Source organism: Salvelinus alpinus, chromosome 30, assembly GCF_045679555.1.
Source record: "Salvelinus alpinus chromosome 30, SLU_Salpinus.1, whole genome shotgun sequence".
Classification (NCBI taxonomy): Eukaryota; Metazoa; Chordata; class Actinopteri; order Salmoniformes; family Salmonidae; genus Salvelinus; species Salvelinus alpinus.
The window spans coordinates 19,366,032-19,392,324 of NC_092115.1; the positions used below are offsets into that span (position 1 = coordinate 19,366,032).

At 42.9% G+C, this 26,293-nt stretch overlaps 1 protein-coding gene across 3 annotated transcripts in view; it reads right to left on the reverse strand.

Annotated features, from left to right (window-relative positions):
- LOC139560641 (chloride channel protein 2-like) overlaps nt 1-25,050 on the reverse strand; it is a 52,719-nt gene extending 27,669 nt beyond the window's left edge. For 2 of the 3 annotated variants that reach the window (XM_071377612.1, XM_071377611.1), the window contains exon 1: nt 24,320-25,050. In XM_071377612.1, coding sequence (XP_071233713.1) covers nt 24,320-24,460 — 141 coding nt within the window. In that variant the 5' untranslated portion in view covers nt 24,461-25,050. Of the gene's footprint in view, nt 1-7,903; nt 8,328-24,319 lie in introns of those variants that run through there. The other variant, XM_071377613.1, reaches the window with a different exon arrangement.
- Nucleotides 25,051-26,293: the final 1,243 nt, after the last annotated feature.

Genomic DNA, 26,293 nt, shown 5'->3' on the forward strand with positions numbered 1-26,293 from the left:
TTTTAGTCTTTGCTGTAATAAAGGCTTTATAAAAAAAACATTACAACATACTCTGGTACGCTTACAATTTATTTTGTGTTGTTTACATTGTTCCAAATGGTCAGAAAAATTATATTGTAATCTAACAGCCCCTGTTTGGTACACATAATATGCACGCAGCGCTTTATCCTTACCTTTCCTTTTCTTGATCTCCAGTATTTTCCACAACTAGTCCAATTTATTCCACACATCTGACTTCCCCTTTACCTCCTGAGCAACCAGTAAACATTCTCCTGTTTCAAGTTTATTTGTCATGTCCTCTGCATCCATTTTGCTGTCACATGTATTACAGTGTTCAACATTTGTTATAACCAATTTATTGATGTGATTATGATATACTATATAGTTGAAGTCGGAAGTTTACATACACTTAGGTTGAAGTCATTAAAACTTGTTTTTCAACCACTCCACAAATTTCTTGTTAACAAACTATAGTTTTGGCAAGTCGGTTAGGACATCTACTTTGTGAATGACAAGTCATTTTTCCAACAATTGTTTACATACAGATTGTTTCACTTATAATTTACTGTGTCACAATTCCAGTGGGTCAGAAGTTTACATACACTAAGTTGACTGTGCCTTTAAACAGCTTGGAAAATTCCAGAAAATTATGTCATGGCTTTAGAAGCTTCTGATAGGCTAATTTACATAATTTGAGTCATTTGGAGGTGTACCTGTGGATGTATTTCAAGGCCTACCTTCAAACTCAGTGCCTCTTTGCTTGACATCATGGGAAAATCAAAAGAAATCAGCCAAGACCTCAGAAAAACAATTGTAGACCTCCACAAGTCTGGTTCATCATTGGGAGCAATTTCCAAACGCCTGAAGGTACCACGTTCATCTGTACAAACAATAGTACGCAAGTATAAACACCATGGGACCATGCAGCCGTCATAACGCTCAGGAAGGAGACGCGTTCTGTCTCCTAGAGATGAACGTACTTTGGTGCGAAAAGGGCAAATCAATCCCAGAACAAAAGCAAAGGACCTTGTGAAGATGCTGGAGGAAACACAAAAGTACAAAAGTATCTATATCCACAATAAAACGAGTCCTATATCGACATAACCTGAAAGGCCTCTCAGCAAGGAAGAAGCCACTGCTTCAAAACCACCATAAAAAAGCCAGACTATGGTTTGCAACTGCACATGGGGAAAAAGATTGTACTTTTTGGAGAAGTGTACTTTGGTCTGATGAAACAAAAATAGAACTGTTTGGCCATAATGACCATTGTTATGTTTGGAGGAAAAAGGGGGACGCTTGCAAGCCGAAGAACACCCTCCCAACCGTGAAGCACGGGGGTGGCAGCATCATATTGTGGGGGCGCTTTGCTGCAGGAGGGACTGGTGCACTTCACAAAATAGGTGGCATCATGAGGTAGGAAAATTATGTGGATATATTAAAGCAACATCTCAAGACATCAGTCAGGAAGTTAAAGCTTGTTCGCAAATGGGTCTTCAAAATGGACAATGACCCTAAGCATACTTCCAAAGTTGTGGCAAAATGGCTTAAGGACAACAAAGTCAAGGTATTGGAGTGGCCATCACAAAGCCCTGACCTCAATCCTGTAGAACATTTGTGGGCAGAACTGAAAAAGCGTGTGCGAGCAAGGAGGCCTACAAACCTGACACCAGCTCTGGCAGGAGGAATGGGCCAAAATTCACCCAACTTATTGTGGGCAGCTTGTGGAAGGCTACCCGAAACATTTGACCCAAGTTAAACTATTGGAAGGCAATGCTACCAAACACTAATTGAGTGTATGTAAACTTCTGGCCCAGTGAGAATGTGATGAAATAAATAAAAGCTGAAATAAATCATTCTCTCTACTATTATTCTGACATTTCACATTCTTAAAATTAAGTGGTGATCCTAACTGACCGATTAAATGTCAGGAATTGTGAAAAACTGAGTTTAAATGTATTTGGCTAAGGTGTATGTAAACTTCCGACTTCAACTGTAGGTCAGGCCCTATTGGTCACGGGCATGCGATGCATACATGTATCACGTAAAGAGGTTGAGGGAATAGGGGTTGAGGGAATAGGGAATGTTTTTCCTGAACAAATTACAGATTTCGATGCCAGAACTTTTCAGTCTGAAATGGCTGTAATTATGTTGCAGCTTCAGCAACACGGACAGCGTGGTAACACTGTTGATGTTCTGTGGTGGTCGCTGCAGCAGAGAGGAAAGAGAGACAAGGGTGCTAGTCACACAGTCACTTGCTGTCTTTTTTTTAACACAGCGCAGCAATTCTGAGACCCGCCAGACACAATCAAATGAAATGCAGTCGGAATCCCTCTAGTCATTTGTGTATCTTCATTATTTCATCAAACAGTGCACTTAAAGCATCAGACAAGCTCAATGCATATAGTTGATTGGTCGAAAGAACAGACGACTCTCGGTCAAACAAGATTTTTGTAGTCGGGGACAACCGTATGTGAAAGTGATGTCAATACTATGTAAACCTCACATAGCCTACTTTTTCTCTCCCTCTCTTGCTATACTGTGTGTGTGTTTGTCACGCTCCTCTTCCTGGAAATGACTGGTACATGTTCATGATATTTTATTAAATCAGAACACTTGAACAAAAATAACAAAGAGAAAGACGAACAGTTCTGTAAGGTAACTAAACTATACAGAAAACAACTACCCACAAAACACAGGTGGGAAAAGGCTGCCTAAGTATGATTCCCAATCAGAGACAACGATAGACAGCTGCCTCTGATTGAGAACCACACCCAGCCAAACACAAAGAAATAGAAAACATAGAAATAAAGAAACTAGAATGCCCACCCTAGTCACACCCTGGCCTAACCAAAATAGAGAATAAAAGCCTCTCTATGGCCAGGGCGTGACAGTGTTTGTATGTTGCACTCGGAATTGGCATTTACTCTTATTTGCGGCAGATTCAAATTAGCTACTGTCATGGAGGACATTTCACATCATCTATGACTATAGAATATACACTTAGTTCGACTGAGTTAGATTTCCAAAACTCTCCCACACAGAAAATTTTGCTCACCTGGAGAAGTGGTGGCTTGGTTACGCTCATTATATAGTGTCACAAATTTGACAGAAATGTAGCCTATAGTTGTAATTATTGAAGTTTAAGTTATGAAGCCTGTAAGAATCTTTGATAAGTTAGTGGTGCTCAGCCTGTTGAGCTGATCTGTGTGTGTTGGTAGGTGCAAGTTATGTGTAGCCTAGGCCTACTGGAGCTTGGCTGCATTTCGGGTACACATGTTGTAGTGGGGCGTATCTTTCTTGTGTTATTATATAAAGCGATGCTTGTTGATGTGTACAGCTACATGTGAACAGTAGTAGGACCAATCTACCTTGTGGTATTAGGGCTCTAAAGCAATACTAGTTGTTCCCCCCCATGGATTTAAAATGCCCACTCAGGCATGTCATCCTGGGTCACAGATGGGTCAAAGTAAGGAACAACAAGTCCTGTCTGGAAACAGACCTAAACCCCACCATATGGTGACTATAGTAGGTGGATTTACTGTATACCGTATAGCACTTTTAATGCAGGTGTTCAATGGGAAGTCACCTCAACTCACCTCATCCACTACCAATATTTGGCATCAACCTGAACACTGATGTCTTGCCAAGACTCAAAAAACTGGTTCACACCTCTGACCTCAAAAAACTTCCATCCTGGTAAAGGTCAAATGAAAAGGATCAGCACATCTGTTAACGCCAATCAGTTGTATTTCTCCATAGCCACTGCCGATCAATCTTTATGTCTCTGAAGTACTATTCAGAGTTAAAGCATATAGCTGGAGATGACAACATGACATCATAGCTTTGTTTAGTTAGTTACCATAAAGATCTTAACTGTGCTCTGTCTGAACTACGCTCTGTGTGTTTCCCACATCCCATCCAACACTATTCCTGCACTCCCTAAGTGGGAGAAATGATCTTGTAAATGGATGGAAAATCTTACCCTGCAAGGGTCAGTATGGATGCAGGGTTTTCTTGCAGCCAAGCAACAACACACCTGATTCAACTCATCAAAGGCTTCATGGATTATGATTATTTGAGTTAGTTACTGCCTGGATGGAGCAAACACCTGCACCCACACTGGCAGTAATGTAGTGGTAAAGAGAAAGGTAAACGCTAATGCTAACAAAGGCAATTTTAGTTCCATAACCGGTTCATTTTAAATGCTAGGCTATTCTCCAAAGGATATAAACGGTGTATACGTGTATTTCACTACCTCACTGCTGGACACCAGACCTGATAGTGTAAAATAGCCCACCCTTGGTCTAGTAAAACAAGAGATATTTTCGGTTTCAGCCCCATCTGTGGCTCCGAGCCACAGGCTCTGTTAAAAAACCAATACACAGCAGAGGCATCTGTCAAACTTAAACCCCATATTACATTTCTACATGTGTTTTCAAAAGGTACTGGGCCCGCTTGCTTCAAAGTAAATGTCAGCTAGCTCTCTCACATATTTGGATTAATATCTGAAATATGAGCCATCTGTCAATCAATTCTCCCTGAGGAGAACAAAGGCCTGCCTCCATTTCCGATGAAGGGAGTTTAATGTACTGTATATAAAGCACAGGCTGCAATCTGAGTCTGAGACAAACATTCACACACATCACACACGTGTATGTACACACACCATACATCACACACATACATGCTGGCACACAGGCACACACACACCTTACACATGCAATTGTATAGGCCATCTATTTCTCTGTAATGAACTGGAGGTCCAGAGCTAGTGAAGGATGAGGCCATCGATCATGGTGCTGTTGGATAGCGGTCAGAGGAGGAGACAAGGGCAGAGCAGACAACACGTAGCGGAGAGACTCCGACCGCCATTTTACATTACTATTGAACGCCTCACTGAGACAGACACATAACTTACATTGATCTCAACACCCGTAGAGACTGAAAATAGCCCTCTGTCTCATATGCAGCACGCTACATACATGTGCAGAGGGCAGGGGCACAGACCAACACACATGAACACTAACACACGCACACACACACACACACACACACACATACACACCAGTGAATGAACACACTCTTGAACACGGATGTGCACCAAAAGAAACCTATCGACACAAAACAAGAAAAGAGACAAAAAAATACAGATTCTCTCACACATATACACCACATATACGAGACACTCCCACATATACGAGACACTCCCACATATACACCTCATATGCGAGACACTCCCACATATACGAGACACTCCCACATATACACCACATATAAGAGACACTCCCACATATACGAGCCACTCCCACATATACACCACATATACGAGCCACTCCCACATATACCACATATAAGAGACACTCCCACATATACACCACATATAAGAGACACTCCCACATATACACCACATATACGAGCCACTCCCACATATACAAGCGACTCCCACATACACAAGACACTCCCACATATACGAGACACTCCCACATACACCACATATACGAGACATTCCCACATATACACCACATATACAAGCCACTCCCACATATACGAGCCACTCCCACATATACACCACCTATACAAGCCACTCCCACATATACACCACCTATACGAGACACTCCCACATATACACCACATATACAAGACACTCCCACATACACCACATATAAGAGACACTCCCACATATACAAGCCACTCCCACATATACACCTCATATACAAGACACTCCCACATATACACCACCTATACGAGATATTCCAACATATACACCACATATACAAGACACTCCCACATATACACCACATATAAGAGACACTCCCACATATACACCACATATACGAGCCACTCCCACATATAAAAGTCACTCCCATATACACCACATATATGAGCCACTCCCACATATACACCACCTATATGAGACACTCCCACATATACACCACATATAAGAGACACTCCCACATATACACCACATATACGAGCCACTCCCACATATACGAGACACTCCCACATATACACCACCTATATGAGACACTCTCACATATACACTACATATACAAGACACTCCCACATACACCACATATAAGAGACACTCCCACATATACGAGCCACTCCCACATATGCGAGAAACTCCCATATATACACCACATATACAAGACACTCCCATATATACACCACATATACAAGACACTCCTACATATACAAGCCACTCCCACATATACGAGCCACTCCCATATATACACCACATATATAGGAGACACTCCCACATACACCACATATAAGAGACACTCCCACATATACGAGCCACTCCAACATATACACCTCATATGCGAGACACTCCCACATATACGAGACACTCCCACATATACACCCCTAGCATGTTTTCCGGGTGTGCTGTTGCCACTTTATGCCTATCATATAGATAAAGGAATTCAGTCTGATGAGATTGCAGTATTTCCCTCCCTCCCTCGCACGCACGCACGCACGCACGCACGCACGCACGCACGCACGCACGCAAAAGGCTGGACTTCAGTAAAATAAACACAGTTATGGAGGACCACATTTATCTATCAGTCCCATCTCGCTTCATCCTGGTCAAATCACTCTCACTCAATCTCTCTCTGTCTCTCTCTGTGTTTCTCACTCAATCTCTCTCTATCAAGCCTTCCTTCTCTCAATTAGTCCATCTCTCTGCATCCCGGTCTGATTACTCTCTCTCGCTCTCTCCTTCTCTCATGAAAGTCCATCTCTCTGCATCCTGTGTGATCTCTCTCTCCTTCTCTCATGAAAGTCCATCTCTCTGCATCCTGTGTGATCTCTCTCTCTCTATAGATCCCGATAAGTGCTCCAGGCTACATCTATCAATCACATAAGTGGGCAAAACTGGTGCATGAAGCAAATATTATTCATATCAGATACACTTTTAGTTCATTTGTAGATGGGCTGAAATATGTACACACAGGTGGAGAAGTTGAGGGACAGAGTGAACAAGGAAAGGAAGGAGTGAGGGGGAAAGGAAAATGAAGTGGAAAAGAGGGAAGGTAGATGAGTTGGGTGGAGGAAAGTGGATGGAAATAGGTTGGAGAGAGTGAGAGGATGGTGGAAAAGGAGAGGAGGATAGAGAGACAGCACAAACGGATGAGAGAGTAGGCCTCTGCAGTGATATAGCCTAGCTCTATATACAGTACCCTACCTTATGCATTTCTGAATTTAAAAAAACAGCCAACCAGTCATTCACTTAATAAATCAGTGAAACCTGGCAAACACCTTTCATGCTCTGCTCCACTCCAGAACGCTATTAAATAGCGCGCTAAACGATGGATGATCACGACTGAGTGCGTTATCAACAACCGGCGGGCAGCCTTTTAAGTCCAACTAGCCACTCCGTAATGTAACTGTTCCTTCCCACTGGACACACACTGATTGAATCAACGTTGTTTCCTCGTCATTTCAATTAAATGACGTTGAACCAACGTCGAATAGACGTTGAATTGACCTATGTGCCCAGTGTGTTGAGATCAACATTTCACACTGGAATACAAACCACGAATCACTGTCACACGCACACACACACGCAGGCAATCAAACACACACACACACACAAGCATACACACAAAATGCCGGTGCCCAGCTTTTGAAATTGCCCGGCTTTTGAAATGGATGTTTGTCTTGAATCTATTAGTCGCTGCCACAATTTCGCAAGCAGCCCAACAGCCCAATCACAACAATTATATGGAGGAAAAAGCACCATCAGACTCTCTGGGATTCCAATGTTCTGTAAATGACATTGTTCTGAAACTGACCGTGTCCCGGGATTTAAAATTCATGGTGCATATCGCTACGTGATTTGCACTCATAACTTTACATGAACAAATAATGAAGGGTAAGGGCTTATCCCACAAAAACTCACCAAAGTTTGCTGGTACTGGAGCGACCGATTCTCGGCTTTGTCCTTTGCCGGCATCGTCGCAAAATCCTCATCCATATGACCTATCCACGGTGTGCATTCATTTATCACTCACGAGGTGAATGTTCTGGCCTTTAGACATCTATAGCCATCGATACATGTGCTGTGTAGCAGGTTATTATCATAGCCTAATCCCTCCGCTGCTACTGAATAACTAGTGCGATCAGAGCCAGATTAGTTGCCGCATATGCGGGTTGTTTCAACGCCGATTCCCTCCTCTAAGCGTTGGTACAGTCGGTCCCAGCTGAGTTCGCAGGGAGCAGAGTTAATGTTTTGTATTTTGCAGGGGTGGTGCAGGGTCCAAGCACAATGACCTTACAATTATGTATTGTATTCGTTCCAATACCTCTTATCTGTCCTTGAATCTATCTTTCGGGGCTTCCGTGTTGTTTTGCCTGCAGCTGAGAACTGGTGCGTTATCATTGAGGTTTGGTCATACATAACCTTAGCTACACTTGTTTAAAGAATAGTACAGTAGCCCAAAGTACAGTTTATATGGGCCAGAAAAACACTAAACTGATCTTAAATCATTGTCAAGAAGCAATTTCATCCAACCTCAGTTCAGAAGACTAGATATGCTTAATTTTTGCTCAGTTAATTAAGAAGTAATTGACTTCATGATCACAAATTAACTATGTATTTGGGACTCCTGGAATATATGTAACTTGTGACTTTCTGTATAAAGACTAGTCCAATATCTCGCAGACATGTCGATTAAAACAAAAGTATCATTAAAGCGCTAATTAATCCAGAATAGACCTAGTAAAGGACTGTCAACGTGGCTGATGACCTAACAGTTTCTGGGAAAAGCAGAAAATAAATGAAGACATCTAAACTGTCCTGCGGTAATCCATTGTTGTACCCTAATACTGGCGCACTAGCATTCAGCACCATGGAGAACACCACAATCAGCGCAAAGTAAACAGAAGATAGTTGTCCGCTGATTTCAGCATCACTGCCGCTGAACAGCACCGCGCACGGCTCACAGACCCTAATGAATGAAGATGCAAGACAACAGGCTACTTGTGTATGGAGCTGTGGGTGCAGGAAGGCCTGCTGAATATACATGTTATTGTTCCAATGGCCCTTTCACCTGAACTTAAATAGGTTATCAAATGGAATGTTACAGCAATACTGCTCTCAAGACTCTTTGGTATCGGCTAGTGAAATCATCCACTTATCTCTCTGGAGGATGGCAAAAAGAATGGAACACGCTCTCTCTTCTGGACAATTGTCCTTGCTGAGAGCGGGTTCCACACATACACTCGCTATTACTCATTCTCAGCCTATAATATACACAGGAGATACTGTCTGTATAGCCGCATCCAATTGACATGCATAGTCCATGGCTTCCTTGATACATAAAGCTACACTTTAGCCGCTGCTGTCTGCATGTGTGGTATAAATTGGATCTCAGTTCAGATAAGCAACGTCTGGGTCTAGGAGGACTGACTAACCATGGCCTGGCTGTATGCCAAAAGTATCTCTCAGATGTACAGCACAGTAGCCATACAGATGACACAGCTATGCTTTTAACACACTGAGTGCTCAGGGAAAAGGGAACTGCAGTAGAATCCCAATAACAGCATTTAGAACCAGTCTCTCCACAATGGATTAGTGGGGAATAGGGATAGATAAGTGCTTGGGGGACCAGGGCTGGAATAAGAGCCCTCAGCTCTGTTTCACCTAATAAAGTAAAGGCACTGTAATTCAAATGGATTATAGACTAGTTGCTATGCTGGTAGCTATGCAGGGCCATAAAGTACTAGCACATTGAGTTCATGCAGTGTTTTGAATCACCCAGTAAAGCTACAGCGTTCATTTACAGTACTGCTTTGTACACATCGCCATCCATCATCGCACAGTCAGTGAGTCAATCAGAGGAAAAAGAGACGTCAAGACGAACCATCAAAAGGCACTTTTTGACATGAGGACATTCTGAAGATGAATGGATAATTTAGTGCTAAAGATAAAGGGGGAGTAAAAGTATTTTCTTTTCTGTCGAGAGCAAGAGATGAGTGTAATGGGAGATTTGAACGGTTTGAACCAAGTTTCAAGACATTCATGAATGCTCAGTGGAGTTTTCCTTGACATTTGATTGGTTAAGTTTAAGCAAGTACTTCCAATTTATTAAGTTTAGGGTTAGAGTTGTGGTGGAATATGAACCAGCAACATTGTATAGCATGTATAGCATCCTGCGTGTTCTGCCCTGCACCCCATCCATCATCAACCTTCCACCTAGCGCAAGCTCTGCCCACTGACTGTTGAGCTTCAACCAATCACATTAGTTGGAACTGCCCTTAGAACAGGACAGAATACAGAAACATCTATCTGCTGAAGGACAATGTGATGTCATACCCCATATTCAAAACCGAATTTGTCAACTTTTGAAGATACTCAACATTGACCTTTCACTCACCCAATCTGCATCCTACAAAACTGGGCAATCGGTCACTGCATTTGTTCCTTATTAATATTACATGTTGTGGTTTTGAACTAGCATACTAAATATAGCTATATTCTGTTTGTTGTACATTGCGTATTTACCATTTAGCTCCAGGCCTTTAGGGCCTTTGGGTATCAGTGGCTTTGATATTTTATGAGATGAAAGACTGAATTCCCCTGAGAGAAACAGACTCTGATTGGCTGAGACAGAAGAATTTCACTGCAGTATTGAGGCTGTTGATAGGCCGTTGGCACGGTAATGGAATTGGCTCAAGGCAGAGCCATCTATTTAAGCCCCGTTTCTAGTGGCACTTAAAATTAGGGCCAAATTCGAGCTAGTTCGAATGGAATTGTCAAATTCAAGCTGGGTTGAGGGAAACTCGGGCCAGCACTGCCCAGTTTCACAACTGGTGCCAGCTCGATTAGAATTCGGGCTGGTGACACCCTTACTATGCAACCACCAAGCTGATCACTGCTTGATGCTGACACTGTCACGCCCTGGCCATAGAGAGGTTTTTATTCTCTATTTTGGTTAGGCCAGGGTGTGACTAGGGTGGGCATTCTAGTTTCTTTATTTCTATGTTTTGTATTTCTATGTTTTGGCCGGGTATGGTTCTCAATCAGGGACAGCTGTCTATCATTGTCTCTGACTGGGAATCATACTTAGGCAGCCTTTTTTCCTTTGGTGTTTGTGGGTAGTTATCTTTGTTAGTGGCACTATAGCCCTGTTAAGCTTCACGGCCGTTTCTTTGATTCTTGTTTTGTTGGCGACATTAAAATAAAAGGAAAATGTACGCTCACCACGCTGCACCTTGGTCTCCTTCCGACGACGGCCGTGACAGAACTACCCACTACCAAAGGACCAAGCAGCGTGGCCAGGAGGAGCAGGGATCCTGGGCCCGGGAGAAGAGAGAGTGGAGGACATCTTGGACATGGGAGCAGGTTATGGCAGGGGACAAGACCCTGACATGGAAACAGCGGGAAGTAGCGAGGGAGGAACGACAACGATACCAGGAGTCACGGCAACGAAGCAGGCACGAGAGGCGATTGGCTGAGTCAGGTTGGAGACCTGAGCCAACTCCTCATGCTTACCGTAGGGAGCGTGGTACTGGTCAGGCACCGTGTTATGCGGTGGAGCGCACGGTGTCTAAGGTGCGCGTTCACAGCCCGGTGCGCTACATTCCAGCTCCCCGCATCGGCCGGGCTAGAGTGGGCATCCAACCAGGACGGATGGTGCCGGCTCAGCGCATCTGGCCACCAGTGCGTCTCTACGGCCTAGGATATCCTGCGCCGGCTCTGCGCACGGTGTCTCAGGAAGCTCCCGCTCTCAGGTCTGTTCAACGCTGGTCCGACCAATCGGATTCCACGCTTCAAGATTGCTTCGATCACGTGGACTAGGATATGTTCCGCATTGCGACGAACAACAACATTGACGAATACGCTGGTTTGGTGTGCAAGTTAATTAACAAGTGCATCGGTGATGTTGTACCCACAGCGTCTATTAAAACATTCCCCAATCAGAAACCGTGGATTGATGGCAGCATTCGCGCAAAACTGAATGCGCGAACCACTGCTTTTAATCAGGGCAAGGTGACCGTAAACATGACCGAATACAAACAGTGTAGCTATTCCCTCCTCAAGGCAATCAAACAAGCTAAGCGTCAGTGCAGAGACAAAGTGGAGTCGCAATACAACGGCTCAGACACGAGAGGTATGTGGCAGGTTCTACAGTCAATCACAGACTACAAAAGAAAAACCAGCCCCGTCGCGAATCACGATGCCTTGCTCCCAGACAGACTAAACAACGTTTTTGCTCGCTTTGAGGACAATACAGTGCCACTGACACGGCCCGCTACCAAAATCTGCGGGCTCTCCTTCACTGTAGCCAACGTGAGTAAAACATTTAAACGTGTTAACCCTCGCAAGGCTGCAGGCCCAGACGACATCCCCGGCCGCGTCGTCAGATTATGCGCAGACCAGCTGGCTGGTGTGTTTACAGACATATTCAATCAACCTTTATCCCAGTCTGCTGTCCCCACATGCTTCAAGAGGGCCACCATTGTTCCTGTTCCCAAGATAGCTAAGTTAACTGAGCTAAATGACTACCGCCCTGTAGCACTCACTTCCGTCATCATGAAGTGCTTTGAGAGACAAGTCAAGGACCATATCACCTCTACCCTACCTGACACCCTAGACCCACTCCAATTTGCTTACCGCCCCTATAGGTCCACAGACGACGCAATCGCCATCACACTGCACACTGCCCTAACCCATCTGGACAAGAGGAATACCTATGTAAGAATGCTGTTCATCGATTACAGCTCAGCATGTAACACCATAGTACCCTCCAAACTCGTCATTAAGCTCGAGACCCTGGGTCTCGACCCCGTCCTGTGCAACTGGCTCCTGGACTTCCTGACGGGCCGCCCCCAGGTGGTGAGGGTAGGTAACAACATCTCCACCCCGCTGATCCTCAACACTGAGTCTCCACAAGGGTGCGTTCTCAGCCCTCTCCTGTACTCCCTGTTCACCCACGACTGCGTGGCCATGCACGCCTCCAACTCAATCATCAAGTTTGCGGATGACACTACAGTGGTAGGCTTGATCACCAACAACGACGAGACGGCCTACAGGGAGGAGGTGAGGGCCCTCGGAGTGTGGTGTCAGGAAAATAACCTCACACTCAATGTCAACAAAACAAAGGAGATGATCGTAGACTTCAGGAAACAGCAGAGGGAGCAGCCCCCTATCTACATTGACGGGACAGTAGTGGAGAGGGTGGAGAGTTTTAAGTTCCTCGGCGTACACATCACGGACAAACTGAAATGGTCCACCCACACAGACAGCATGGTGAAGAAGGTGCAGCAGCGCCTCTTCAACCTCAGGAGGCTGAAGAAATTCGGCTTGTCACCAAAAACACTCACAAACCTTTACAGATGCACAATCGAGATCATCCTGTCGGGCTGAAAACCCTGCCTGGTACGGCAGCTGCTCCGCCCATAACCGGAAGGCTCTCCAGAGGGTAGTGAGGTCTGCACAACGCATCACCGGATGCAAACTACCTGCCCTCCAGGACACCTACACCACCCGATGTCACAGGAAGGCAAAAAAGATCATCAAGGACAACAACCACCCGAGCCACTGCCTGTTCACCCCGCTATCATCCAGAAGGCGAGGTCAGTACAGGTGCATCAAAGCGGGGACCAAGAGACTGAAAAACAGCTTCTATCTCAAGGCCATCAGAATGTTAAACAGCCATCACTAACATTGAGTGGCTGCTGCCAACATACTGACTCAACTCCAGCCACTTTAATAATGGAAAATTGATGTAATCAATTTATCACTAGCCATTTTATATTATATAATATTTACTTACCCTACATTACTCATCTCATATGTATATACTGTACGCTTTACCATCTACTGCATCTTGCCATCTTGATGTAATGTATCACTAGCCACTTTAAACAATGCCACTTCATATAATGTTTTCATACCCTACATTACTCATCTCATATGTATATACTGTACTCTATACCATCTACTGCATCTTTGCCAATGCCGTTCGGCCATCACTCATTTATATATTTTTATGTACATATTCGTATTCATTCCTTTACACTTGTGTGTATAAGGTAGTTGTTGTGAAATTGTTAGGGTATATTACTTGTTAGATATTACTGCATGGTCGGAACTAGAAGCACAAGCATTTCGCTACACTTGCATTAACACCTGCTAACCATGTGTATGTGACAAATAAATTTGATTTGATTTGATTTGGACCAGACAGGACTGGGAAAAAGTGCTCTTCACTGACGAGTCGCGGCTTTGTCTCACCAGGGGTGATGGTCGGATTCGCGTTTATCGTCGAAGGAATGAGCGTTACATCGAGGCCTGTACTCTGGTGCGGGATCGATTTGGAGATGGAGGCTCCATCATGGTCTGGGGTGGTGTGTCACAGCATCATCGGACTGAGCTTGTTGTCATTGCAGGCAATCTCAACGCTGTGCATTACAGGGAAGACATCCTCCTCCCTCATGTGGTACCCTTCCTGCAGGCTAATCCTGACATGACACTCCAGCATGACAATGCCACCAGCCATACTGCTCGTTCTGTGCGTGACTTCCTGCAAGACAGGAATGTCAATGTTCTGCCATGGCCAGCGAAGAGCCCGGATCTCAATCCCATTGAGCACGTCTGGGACCTGTTGGATCGTGGGGTGAGCGCTAGGGCCATTCCCCCCATAAATGTCCAGGAACTTGCAGGTGCCTTGGTGGAAGAGTGGGGTAACATCTCACAGCAAGAACTGGCAAATCTGGTGCAGTCCATGAGGAGGAGAATCACTGCAGTACTTAATGCAGCTGGTGGCCACACCAGATACTTACTGTTACTTTTGATTTTGACCCCCCCTTTGTTCAGGGACACATTATTCCATTTATGTTAGTTACATGTCTGTGGTACTTGTTCAGTTTAATTCTCAGTTGTTGAATCTTGTTATGTTCCTACAAATATTTACACATGTTAAGTTTGCTGAAAATAAAACGCAGTTAACAGTGAGAGGACGTTTCTTTTTTTGCTGAGTTTATTATATTTAATTGATGAGTTCGTAAGTTACCTTTTTGATTCAAATGTCACATGATCTTAGGAGCAGAAGACCTGTAACTAACGTTTCAACCGCTATGGCAACTGTGAATGGTAATGGCACCGACTCCAGTCCAACCGTTACGGAGTCTCATGCGGTCACACTCCCCACATATCTTCAGAACCTCCATATGGTTCTGATCTCGGAATTTACAGCTACCATTGCCACTCAGCTTAAAACTGCTTTGACCATGACCTGTGTAACTGCAGTGATCGCATAGTAGCCCTTGAGAAAACGGTTGCCTGTCTGACCTCCGAAAACCAAAAGCTGATTGACAAGACTGATGACCTGGAACCCCGTTCTCGCCGTTGAAATCTTCGGTTTGTTGGTATACTAGAGAAACTTGAAGGAGGGGACTCAGTTAAGGTCATGTCAGACTTCTTTGCGGAGGTGCTAGGTCCGGCCATCGTTCCATCACCCCCAAAGCTGGACAGAACCCACTACGACATCTCTAAGCCTGTGTTTATCGTCCGTTTTCACTACTACTGTGACAAGGAGCGCATCCTCCAGAGGCAGGGCAGAGACCAGCTACAGTTCTGCAGACTAAAGGTGTTCATCTTTCCTGACGTCAGCTCGAGTGCCTCCAAGAACAGAGCTAAATTCTTCGATGTGAAACGCAAGCTTCACGAGAAGAAAGTTAAATTCTAACGCTGCTTCCCTGCTCGTCTCCACGTTGAACATGCCAGGGGAAGCTACAGTTCGACTCCCACGAGGACGCCCAGCGTTGGTTCGACAGTCACTTCTGAGCCGTATCTTGGATATATGACCTACTCTGATCTGTTTCACCTGTCTTTGTGATTGTCTCCATCCCCCTCCAGGTGTCTCCCATCATCCCCAATATCCCCTGTGTATTTATACCCGTGCTCTCTGATTGTCTGTTGCCAGTCCGTCTTGTTTGTTCAAGTCAACCAGCGTTTCGTGTCTCAGCACCTGCTTTTTCCAGTCTCTCTTTTCTCGCCCTCCTGGTATTGACCCTTGCCTGTCCTGACTCCGAGCCCGCCTGCCTGACCACTCTGCCTGCCCCTGACCCTGAGCCTGCCTTCTGCCCGGTATCGTTGCCCCACCTCTGGTTTACTGACCCCTGCCCGCCTTGACCTGTCTACTACCTGCCACTGTTGGAATATTAAACTATTGTTTATTCGACGTGGTCTGCATCTGGATCTTACCTTCATACCTGATAACTATTTTGCCAGGTAGCATGCATAGCCTAGCCTACCCTCCAAGTCTAAGGTATGTTTAGATTTTTATGGCAGGGCCTTTTTCCACCTCTTGCCATTCCTTTTCTACTCTGCATAAACACTACTGAACTCTGATAAAAATGACTAATACTGTCTTGTGTGGTCGTTATTTAAGTTACACGTTTGAGAGGTCTTTTTTATTTGGCTAGATGGCTAGCATAGTAATGCATGGCTACAATTCCAGGCTTTTGTAGAGCTTTTCTTTTATCGTTTTTTCATCTAGATACTTACTGAAGGCCTTTTCACCCCTTTATTATGCCCCATTGATCATTTGTACATGTACAGATACTCAGCCCCTTTTCTTTTTTGTAATAGGGTAACATACTGCGGGACACTTATTTGTCCATCCTTAAGACACATTCCACGCGTTGCACTTATTGAAGACTCCCCGAATCAGAACAGTTCCGTTTTACTGTTTGTTTATCTGTTGAACTACTTTACTGTTTTGTGAAGGCCTTTCAATTGTATTTCATTACTCGCGCTATGGAGCCTCTCCGCGTTAGGATAGGAATGTTTTCTGTTTATATGCACCAAAGCTTCGCAAAAACGTCAACCTGCTGTCTCCATTCGCTGGGAAAGGAGACTTTGGGTTTGGGTGGGAGGGGAGGGAGGGGGAGTGACTTTTTTTGGTCCTTTTTATTTATTTAAAAATGTTTTTAATCAGTTTTCTCTGTTATCTTTGTAAATGCTTGGTCTGTTTTCGCACCTTTTTCCTTTCAATATTTTAGATGGCTAATGACGTTAATAATAGTAATATTGGTATAGGTAGGCCTAATCCTATAAAGTTTTTATCTTGGAATACTAAGACAATGAATAAACTTGTCAAGAGGTCTAGGTTCTTCTCCCATTTGAAAAAGATAAAAGCAGATGTGGTATTTTTACATTTACGCATTAAAGATCACTCAAGGCTACAAAACACCAGGTTCAGTCAGGTTTTCCAGTCAGACTTTAACTCCAAAGCCAGAGGGGTTGCAATTTTGATTTAGTAAAATACTAAATTTCTCTACTACTAATGTTATTTCAGACAGTAATGGGAGATATTTAATCATAACTGGCACCATTTGGCACACACCTGTAGTATTGGTCAATGTATATGCTCCCAATTTTGATGATGTTGAATTTGCCAATGGGTTGCTGGGGAAAATCCCTTCTCTGAACACCCATCTTTTGATATTTGGCAGGGATCTGAATTGTGCTATTAACCCGGTGTTAGACCGCTCCAACCCCAGAACTATGTCTCCTATGTCAAAGTCCTTCTTAGATGTTATGGTTCAGAATGGGTGTGCAGATGCCTGGAGATTTCAGAATCCCCAGGCAAGATAGTATTCTTTCTTTTCACATGTACACCATTCTTTTTCTCGTATTGACTATTACTTTATTGATCACAAGTTACTTTCATATGTCACCTCTTCTGAATATTTACCCATTGTAATTTCTGACCATGGACCTTTAGCCCTCGACAGACCTATCAGGACAAACTCATACTCCTCACTGTTGGAGATTTAATGATCTTCTCCTGTCTGATGCAGACTTCTGTAATGTTTTCTCCACTTCTATTGATCATTTTAATTTTTCAAATCAGACAAGCTCAGCCTCTCATTCTCTCTTATGGGAATCACTTAAGGCCTATCTTAGAAGATAAATTATTTCTTATTCTTCTCATTTAAACAAAACTTGGAAAGCTAAACTAGAACTCTCTAAAGCCATCCTTGATTTAGACCAATCTGAATTCCATATTTTGTCCACTACAGATGCAGAATGGTTACAATTGCATTCACGTGGTACCTACTATGAACATGGCGACAGGGCAAGTCGTCTGCTCGCACACCAATTCAAATGCAGCGCAGCTACTGGTCTGATTCACCAAATTAAAGATTCCTCTCATTGCTTGATTTCTAACCCTACGGGGATCAATGACACCTTCAAATATTTCTATTCCTCCCTGTATATGTCTGAATTTCCATCAGATACTGCCAATATGACTACATTTTTGGGTGAACTGGAGACTCCCACAGTTGAGGCTGAAACTGCAGATGACCTTGATTCTCCTCTCAGCCTTGAAGAAGTTATTCAGTCTATCAAGTCAATGCAGAGCAGCAAGGCTCCAGGGCCTGATGGGTTTCCAACTGAGTTCTTTAAGAAATTCTATACCAAGTTGGCCCCTTTACTTGTATCTATGTATAATGAGTCACTTGAACGTGGCTCGGTGCCACCTACCCTAACACAGGCTTCAATAGCTCTTCTCCTTAGAGGGGAAAGACCCCACTTCCTGTTCTTCATTTAGGCCCCTAAGCCTCCTTAATGTGGATGTAAAGGTGCTGGAGGAGGTGATAGTGAGGCCACTGGAAGTAGTCTTACCAGGACTCATATCAGAGGAACAAACCAGCTTTAAAAAGGACAGATACGTATTCATTTTTTAATATTCGAATGCTGTTTAACATTATTTATTATAAACATTTCTCTAACTCCCCTGAGGTGGTAATCCCCTAGACGCAGAGAAAGGATTCGACAGAATTGAATGGGAGTACTTATTTGCTGTTCTTAAAAAAATGTGGATTTGGGGACAAATTTAGCAAATTTAGCTGTCTCTTGTAGACAGTTGAAGTCGGAAGTTTACCTTAGCCGACTTCAACTTTAATACATTTAAACTCAGTTTTTCACAATTTCTGACATTTAATCCTAATAAGAATTCCCTGTCTTAGGTCAGTTAGGATCACCACCTTATTTTAAGAATGTGAAATGTCAGAATAATAGTAGAGAGAATGATTTATTTAAGCTTTTATTTCTTTCATCACATTCCCAGTGGGTCAGAAGTTTACATACACTCAATTAGTATTTGGTAGCATTGCCTTTAAATTATTTAACTTGGGTCAAATGTTTCGGGTAGCCTTCCACAATAAGTTGGGTGAATTTTGGCCCATTCCTCCTGACAGAGCTGGTGTAACAGTCAGGTTTGTAGGCCTTCTTGCTCGCACACGCTTTTTCAGTTCTGCCCACAAATTTTCTATAGGCTTGAGGTCAGGGCTTTGTGATGGCCACTTCAATACCTTGACTTTGTTGTCCTTAAGCCATTTTGCCACAACTTTGGAAGTATGCATGGGGTCATTGTCCATTTGGAAGAACCATTTGCGACCAAGCTTTAACTTCCTGACTGAGGTCTTGAGATGTTGCTTCAATATATCCACATAGTTTTCCATCCTCATGATGCCATCTAGTTTGTGAAGTGCAACAGTCCCTCCTGCAGCAAAGCACCCCCACAACATGATGCTGCCACCCCCGTTCTTCACGGTTGGGATGGTGTTCTTCGGCTTGCAAGCCTCCCCCTTTTTCCTCCAAATATAACGGTGGTCATTATGGCCAAACAGTTCTATTTTTGTTTCATCAGACCAGAGGACATTTCTCCAAGAAGTACGATCTTTGTCCCCATGTGCAGTTGCAAACTGTAGTCTGGCTTTTTTATGGCGGTTTTGGAGCAGTGGCTTCTTCCTTGCTGAGCGGCCTTTCAGGTTATGTCGATATAGATACTTTTGTACCTGTTTCCTCCAGCATCTTCACAAGGTCCTTTGCTGTTGTTCTGGGATTGATTTGCACTTTTCGCACCAAAGTACGTTCATCTCTAGGAGACAGAACGCATCTCCTTCCTGAGCGGTATGATGGCTGCGTGGTCCCATGGTGTTTATACTTGCATACTACTGTTTGTACAGATGAACGTGGTACCTTCAGGCGTTTGGAAATTGCTCCCAAGGATGAAGCAGACTTGTGGAGGTCTACAATATGTTTTCTGAGATCTTGGCTGATTTCTTTTGATTTTCCCATGATGTCAAGCAAAGAGGCACTGAATTTAAAGGTAGGCCTTGAAATACATCCACAGGTACACCTCCAATTGACTCAAATTAGCCTAACAGAAGCTTTTAAAGCCATGACATCATTTTCTGGAATTTTCCAAGCTGTTTAAAGGCACAGTCAACTTAGTGTATGTACATTTCTGACCCACTGGAATTGTGATACAGTGAAAAAATCTGCCTAAACAATTATTGGTGAAATTACTTGTGTCATGCACAAAGTAGATGTCCTAACCGACTTGCCAAAACTATAGTTTGTTAACAAGAAATTTGTGGAATGGTTGAAAAACGTGCTCTGTTTTCTGCTAATTTTGATCCCATCCTTACACAAATTAAATCTGACTTTCAGAGATGGGGTAGCTCACTACTATCACTTATAGGAAAGATTAATGCTGTAAAAGTGAACAGTTTACCCAAATTCCTTTATCTATTTCAATCTATCCCATTGTTTTTACCAATGTTTTTTTTAAAGTCAATCAATCAGGCTTTTACCACATTTATCTTAGGAGGAAAGGTACCTAGAGTCAGTATGTCTTTACTTCAGAGATGCAAGTTTAGTGGAGGGCTTGCACTACCCAACTGTTTATACTATTACTGGGCAGCCAACTTTCAGAAATGTCTATTCTGGTTACATGCTCCAGATACCCCATGGTGCCACATTCTTGTATTTCTATTTCTCTTCCTGCATTACTCTGCTCTTCTCCCCCAGCACCCCCCTCTCCCTATACTGGCAATCCTGTAGTGCTTTCCAAACTTAAGATTTGGTACCAGTTTCGACTGCATTTTAAATTCTCCTCTGCATCTACTATGGGTCCTATTGATAAGAATCTTATCTTATTCCCTGTTTCCCAAATAAATAATGCTTTCTCTTACTGGACAAGGAAAGGTATTAAGTCCTTCCAAGACTTACAGTACTAGTCAAAAGTTTGGACACACCTACTCATTCAAGGGTTTTTCTTTATTTTTACTATTTTCTACATTGTATAATAATAGTGAAAACATCAAAACTATAAAATAACACATATGGAATCATGTAGTAACCAAAAAAGTGTTAAACAAATCAAACTATATTTAATATTTGAGATTCTTCAAAGTAGCCACCCTTTGCCTTGTTTTTTTTTCTAGTTTTCCCAACCTGGCATCTAAATACTCTTTGCCTCCATCTCACTTTTTCCGTTACCTTCAAATTCGACATTGTGTCTCCTTCTAATTTGCTGGCTTCCCTGCTCCACCCCCTTGCCAACCCTGGGATGGTTTATTGACTATATGACCTTGACAGAAAGCAGTCATTTCTCAGATCTGTGTATTATGTCATGAGACAAACACTCCACCAACAAAACTAAATCTGCTTGGGAACGGTAAATGGGTGTTGAATTCACACAGGAGTGGTGGGATGAGGCGATTGATAGAGTACGCTCCACTACATCTTGTGCTCATCTTGGTCGCATACAATTTAAGGTTTTACATAGAGTGCATTTTTCCATATCCAGATTGTCTGAAATATATCCAAATGTAAATTATGATTGTGATACATGTCATGTCTCACCATGTGACCTTTAGTCATGGGATATGGTCAAATATTTGTACTTACATTGATATACATTTTGTAAAACTTGAATAATAATACATTTTTAAAAATAACCATTGTCGTCTCGGGCCATGCCAAAATATCCTCCAAACCATGGCTTCTCGGCCATTATCACTTAACTATGTAACTGAATGTGTAGAATTAGAACAATATTAAACGTTCTAAAAGTTGGCCCAACTCTCTGAATACATGGCGCTGGCTCATGGTAATGGAACAAAAGAACCCCAGGCCAACAGAATCACCGGCCTGCACGCATACGAATAACTCTATATATGAATGGACAAAGCCATCAATCATGTGACACCATTCATTCTTATGTGAAGATTCAGTAGCACATTGAAGCCAAATGACCTTCGGTTAAACTGGCGTATCATAGACGGGTTAGCTGGCAAAGTCACGAAAAACAATGTGCACGCTTCAATGGGGCAGAAGTCTGTGTTTTGTTATGATTCTGAATGGCTAGATAGCTAGTAACTACGACAAGAAGCTGCCATGTGAGGAATCTTAGGTGGCTCGTTTCAGCTAGTTTTATCTTGTTCTTGATATCATGTCTTGTTTTGACTGTTGTCACATCTATGCTAATCGCTAGCTAGCTAACAAACAACTGTAACAATGTATTTGAGAGTCAACAAGTCCTCATTGTGTAAATGTATTTGTTTCCAATAAACTTTAGACTAAATATAGTTTACATGACAATCTAAGCCAATCCTGTGTGTTTTGCCCTATATTTGCTGAACAACCACCCCATCTATGGAGACGCGCAGTTTGAGCTACTCCAGGAAGTGACGTAGCAGGCTAACTCAGTGCTGCCCCCTCTCATTGAGTAACTCAAGTTGAAGGTCGACCAGGGTACTGCAGGCTGCCATTAGCAACTAAATGATCCTTACAACCAATGTATAGTGTGAATTACACCATGACATTCAGAGATCTCTATTGGGAAGAAAAATATTTGGGGGGCCTAATAACAAAGACACCATTTAAACGGTCAAATTGAATTAACTTTTAATGTGGCATGAACACAACCAGTCATGATAAAATAATTCCGGCATCCAAACTGCATGCATACTCGCGCCATTTGACGAATGGAAATAGGCATCTGTTACAAAACACCACAATGTGTTCCTAATGACATTCAGTGATTGTCATTGATTAGGCCTATATTAAGTGAAGTGTCTTGCTGACAAATTGACCTTTATGCAGCTTGAAAAGTCTGGACACCTGAAATGGGGCTGAAACTATCCCGGGAAAAACGGGATGGTCACCCTAACACACGGTCAACTTACTAGACTAAGCTACAATGTGTATTACCATGAACTTCTAATAGGCCTATCAGTAGCCAGTGATGTTGTGGTAAAACAAATTGGTGGATAAACTCTGATTGCCAGTCGCAGTAAAAAAAAAAAAAAGTGATGTTTACCCTCCACTAGGCCTACACCGCTTCCGGTAGCCTACCCTCTCAGCTGCGCGACAGGTTATATTCCGCCCAAACTATGTATGCCATGGGCTCTCCAACTCTGTTCCTGCAGCTACCCGGTGCTTAATTTGGGAAACCAAGTGATATCTGTTTGGGGACATTAGATAGTAACACGTTTTCGCAACCAAACATATTTCGCTAAACTGTTGATAGCCCCTCTGCACGCTCAAGAAAGGAATAAAGGAGAGAGAGGAGATGGAGATGCATGGTGGTGAGATGAGCTATTCTGTATAGCTAAAGGTAATGTCACCCAGTTAATTATGAAAAATCCCTATTATTAGACTACTCAAAATCAAATACAAATTCACTATAATCTGGAAACTACAGAATGTCATTAGGTTTTCCAAGTGGGTCAAACCATTTAAAAACATTTAAATCTCTCTTTTTCTGTAGTTCCTACAAGGGAACTACAAAATGTCATTGGCATTTCAAAGTGGGTCAAACCATTTAAAGAAACATAAATAAAATCTCCAGATAGGATCATACTTTCTCAATGACGTCATTCACATTTTTCTCAGAGACTGCATCTGAGTCAATGAGTGGGTTCAATTTCAAAATATGACATACCAGTCTTAGAAGACTAATAGCATTTTCATTTCCTATCAAATGTTACAGGAAATATATAAAGGAAAGTCATCTGAGCGAATAAAATAGCGTTCTCGTGTGCGTAATTTCAAGAGGAACCACCGCAGCAAGGGACCTTTTAAGGACCTTGAGCCCTTACAACGACTTGATGCGCAAAGTGAATAGGATGCATAACCACCTGTACCTCTTCTCACAAGTTTTTTGTGTGTAAATAAAAGATGCCAAGAGAGACGTATGCTATAGGCCAATGTCACTACAATGACAATTATTTCATCTTTGGGATAGAAACATTTTGTAGCTTATCCAGAAAATGCAATATGATGCCGATATATATATATATACTGTATAGAAATAACCAAATGATTTGCCCTTGAGCATGAACACATGACTGAAGTTAAATGTATAATCGATTGATACATGATGAAAACAAAATGATTTGACCCATTGTTCTCGTCTTCACGGGGGAAAGACAGGATCCTAGCGTCGGTAATAGATGGACTCGAGGTAGAAACAGGTTACCAAGGGCTCATTCATAGCTTACTCACATTTCCCTCCTCTGGCAGTTCGGTTTCTCCGGTGTGCTTCTCCTTTTCGAGGCTACGGTCCCTAACTGTCAGCTGCGCTCCTCCATCTTTCGTGTAACAGAGTGAATCAAAATGAGGACTATCTCCGCGCGTTCTGCGCATAAACTCCAACTTCAAAGCTTGAGTTTTCCCCCTGGATCAGTTGTCATTTAATCCATAAACAGAGGCACTCTCCTATCTCATTCACTCTTCTCCGCGGGTAAACGTGATAACCGGTGGCCTGTTGCTGGTGCCTTGACTGGTTGGCGCGAAAAGAAAAACAGCACCCCAAACTTCTGCGTTGATCCGCGTCGATGCGCATGCCTTTAGACAGCGGCTGCATCTGAAGCCTCAGAGCGACAGCGGAGCTAATCCGGTCGAATGTGTTTGACTGTGACCGTTATTTTTGGCATAAATGTGTATTCTATAAATAAAGCTGCAATAGGCTAGTCTCTTTCCCGCGGGGCACGAGTTGGGTACCATATGTCCATGATGCAATGCGGGTTCCGTCTGTGTCAAGCGTTTTCCATTACCTCCTTACCTCCCCGTGAAGAAAGTCCAGACGTGTTTGTCATTACCGGGAGCTGGTGGTGCGTTCTTCTTAATTCGCCCGCGCCATTCGAGTTGTCTGCAAATAGATAGAAAGAAATGGAGGGAATATCATTGTCTGTCTGTCTGTAGCCATCTGTGTGTCTGTCTGCAACCTGCAACGGCGTAGACTCAACACTCAACTTCACACACAGCCTGCCTGCCTACACACAAACAGCTTTTCCCTGCAGTCTCACAATCATTAAGCCTAATTCTATGTAAACAATTCTTTCTATTTTTCTGCATAGGTTATCTAAGCTAAGCAGCGGCGATTTTAGCATGTAAATCTTGGTGGGGCAAAAAAACATATTTTTTTTAGATGCATGCCAGCAAAGACACTACACAACACTAAATAATACATTAATTGCACTATAACGGTGACAAACAGTGCTCACAAACTGTTAGGACCTACATAAAGCTGTCCCAACAGCAGAGCTTTTCTTTCCAGCACAATGGAGTGAATCCTTACCACCGCTACACCTGGCTATTGATTAAGACATTAATGAGCGAGCGACGACGGACGTAGTCAATATAACTATGTGTTCAGCACTTTTATAATGTACAGTGACAGAATGCCTAACATGGGCTGCTCTTACAGTATTTCCCCTGTACACCAAGTCAGAACAGTAGGATAAATAAAGGGGACATATAAGCAGACAATGAAACCTCTTACAATATTAGATGATGACATTTCTCAAAAACTGGTTATAGGCTACATGTGCAGCACCAGCGAGTCAGAACAGTAATATTAGGTGAAAATAGACCAAATTATTAGGGTGAGGCACATGGGCTACTAACAGCTTACTACACAACATACAGCTACTGTTACTTTCTTAGCTACGGTATACAGATCTCCCTTGCATATTACATAATTTATGCAGCAGCACACAAGACATTTTTGGACTCACCTTGGCTTGGCATGTGCTCACTTAAACATGAAGGTGGCACAGCGGTTTGTCATCAAACTTTGTCATCAAAGTCTGGCATTCTCTGGATATATGGTAGAAACTTAGGTAAAAAAACACACAGCCACTCCATTGAATAGCAGGCTTTGCACTGCTTGCTGTTAGCAACTGATTCCTTCCAAACGACTCATTGTTGAATTTGCGATTTCCAACTTGTTGTGTAATCTTTATGTGCAATGGCTGATGAGCACCAATAAGTTTTATCTATAATTTCTCTTCATTATTTCTCTTCATATGACAAGGATTAAAAAGGATTTTCCAGGAGATTGTCAACTTGAATTATGATGATGACTGCTAGCTAAGACTTTGAAAGTAAGATGTTGACATGATAAGTCCAATCAAAGCTACTGTATGTATAATGTGATTTGACGTAATTTTATCTGTGGCCAATGACCTTGATGCT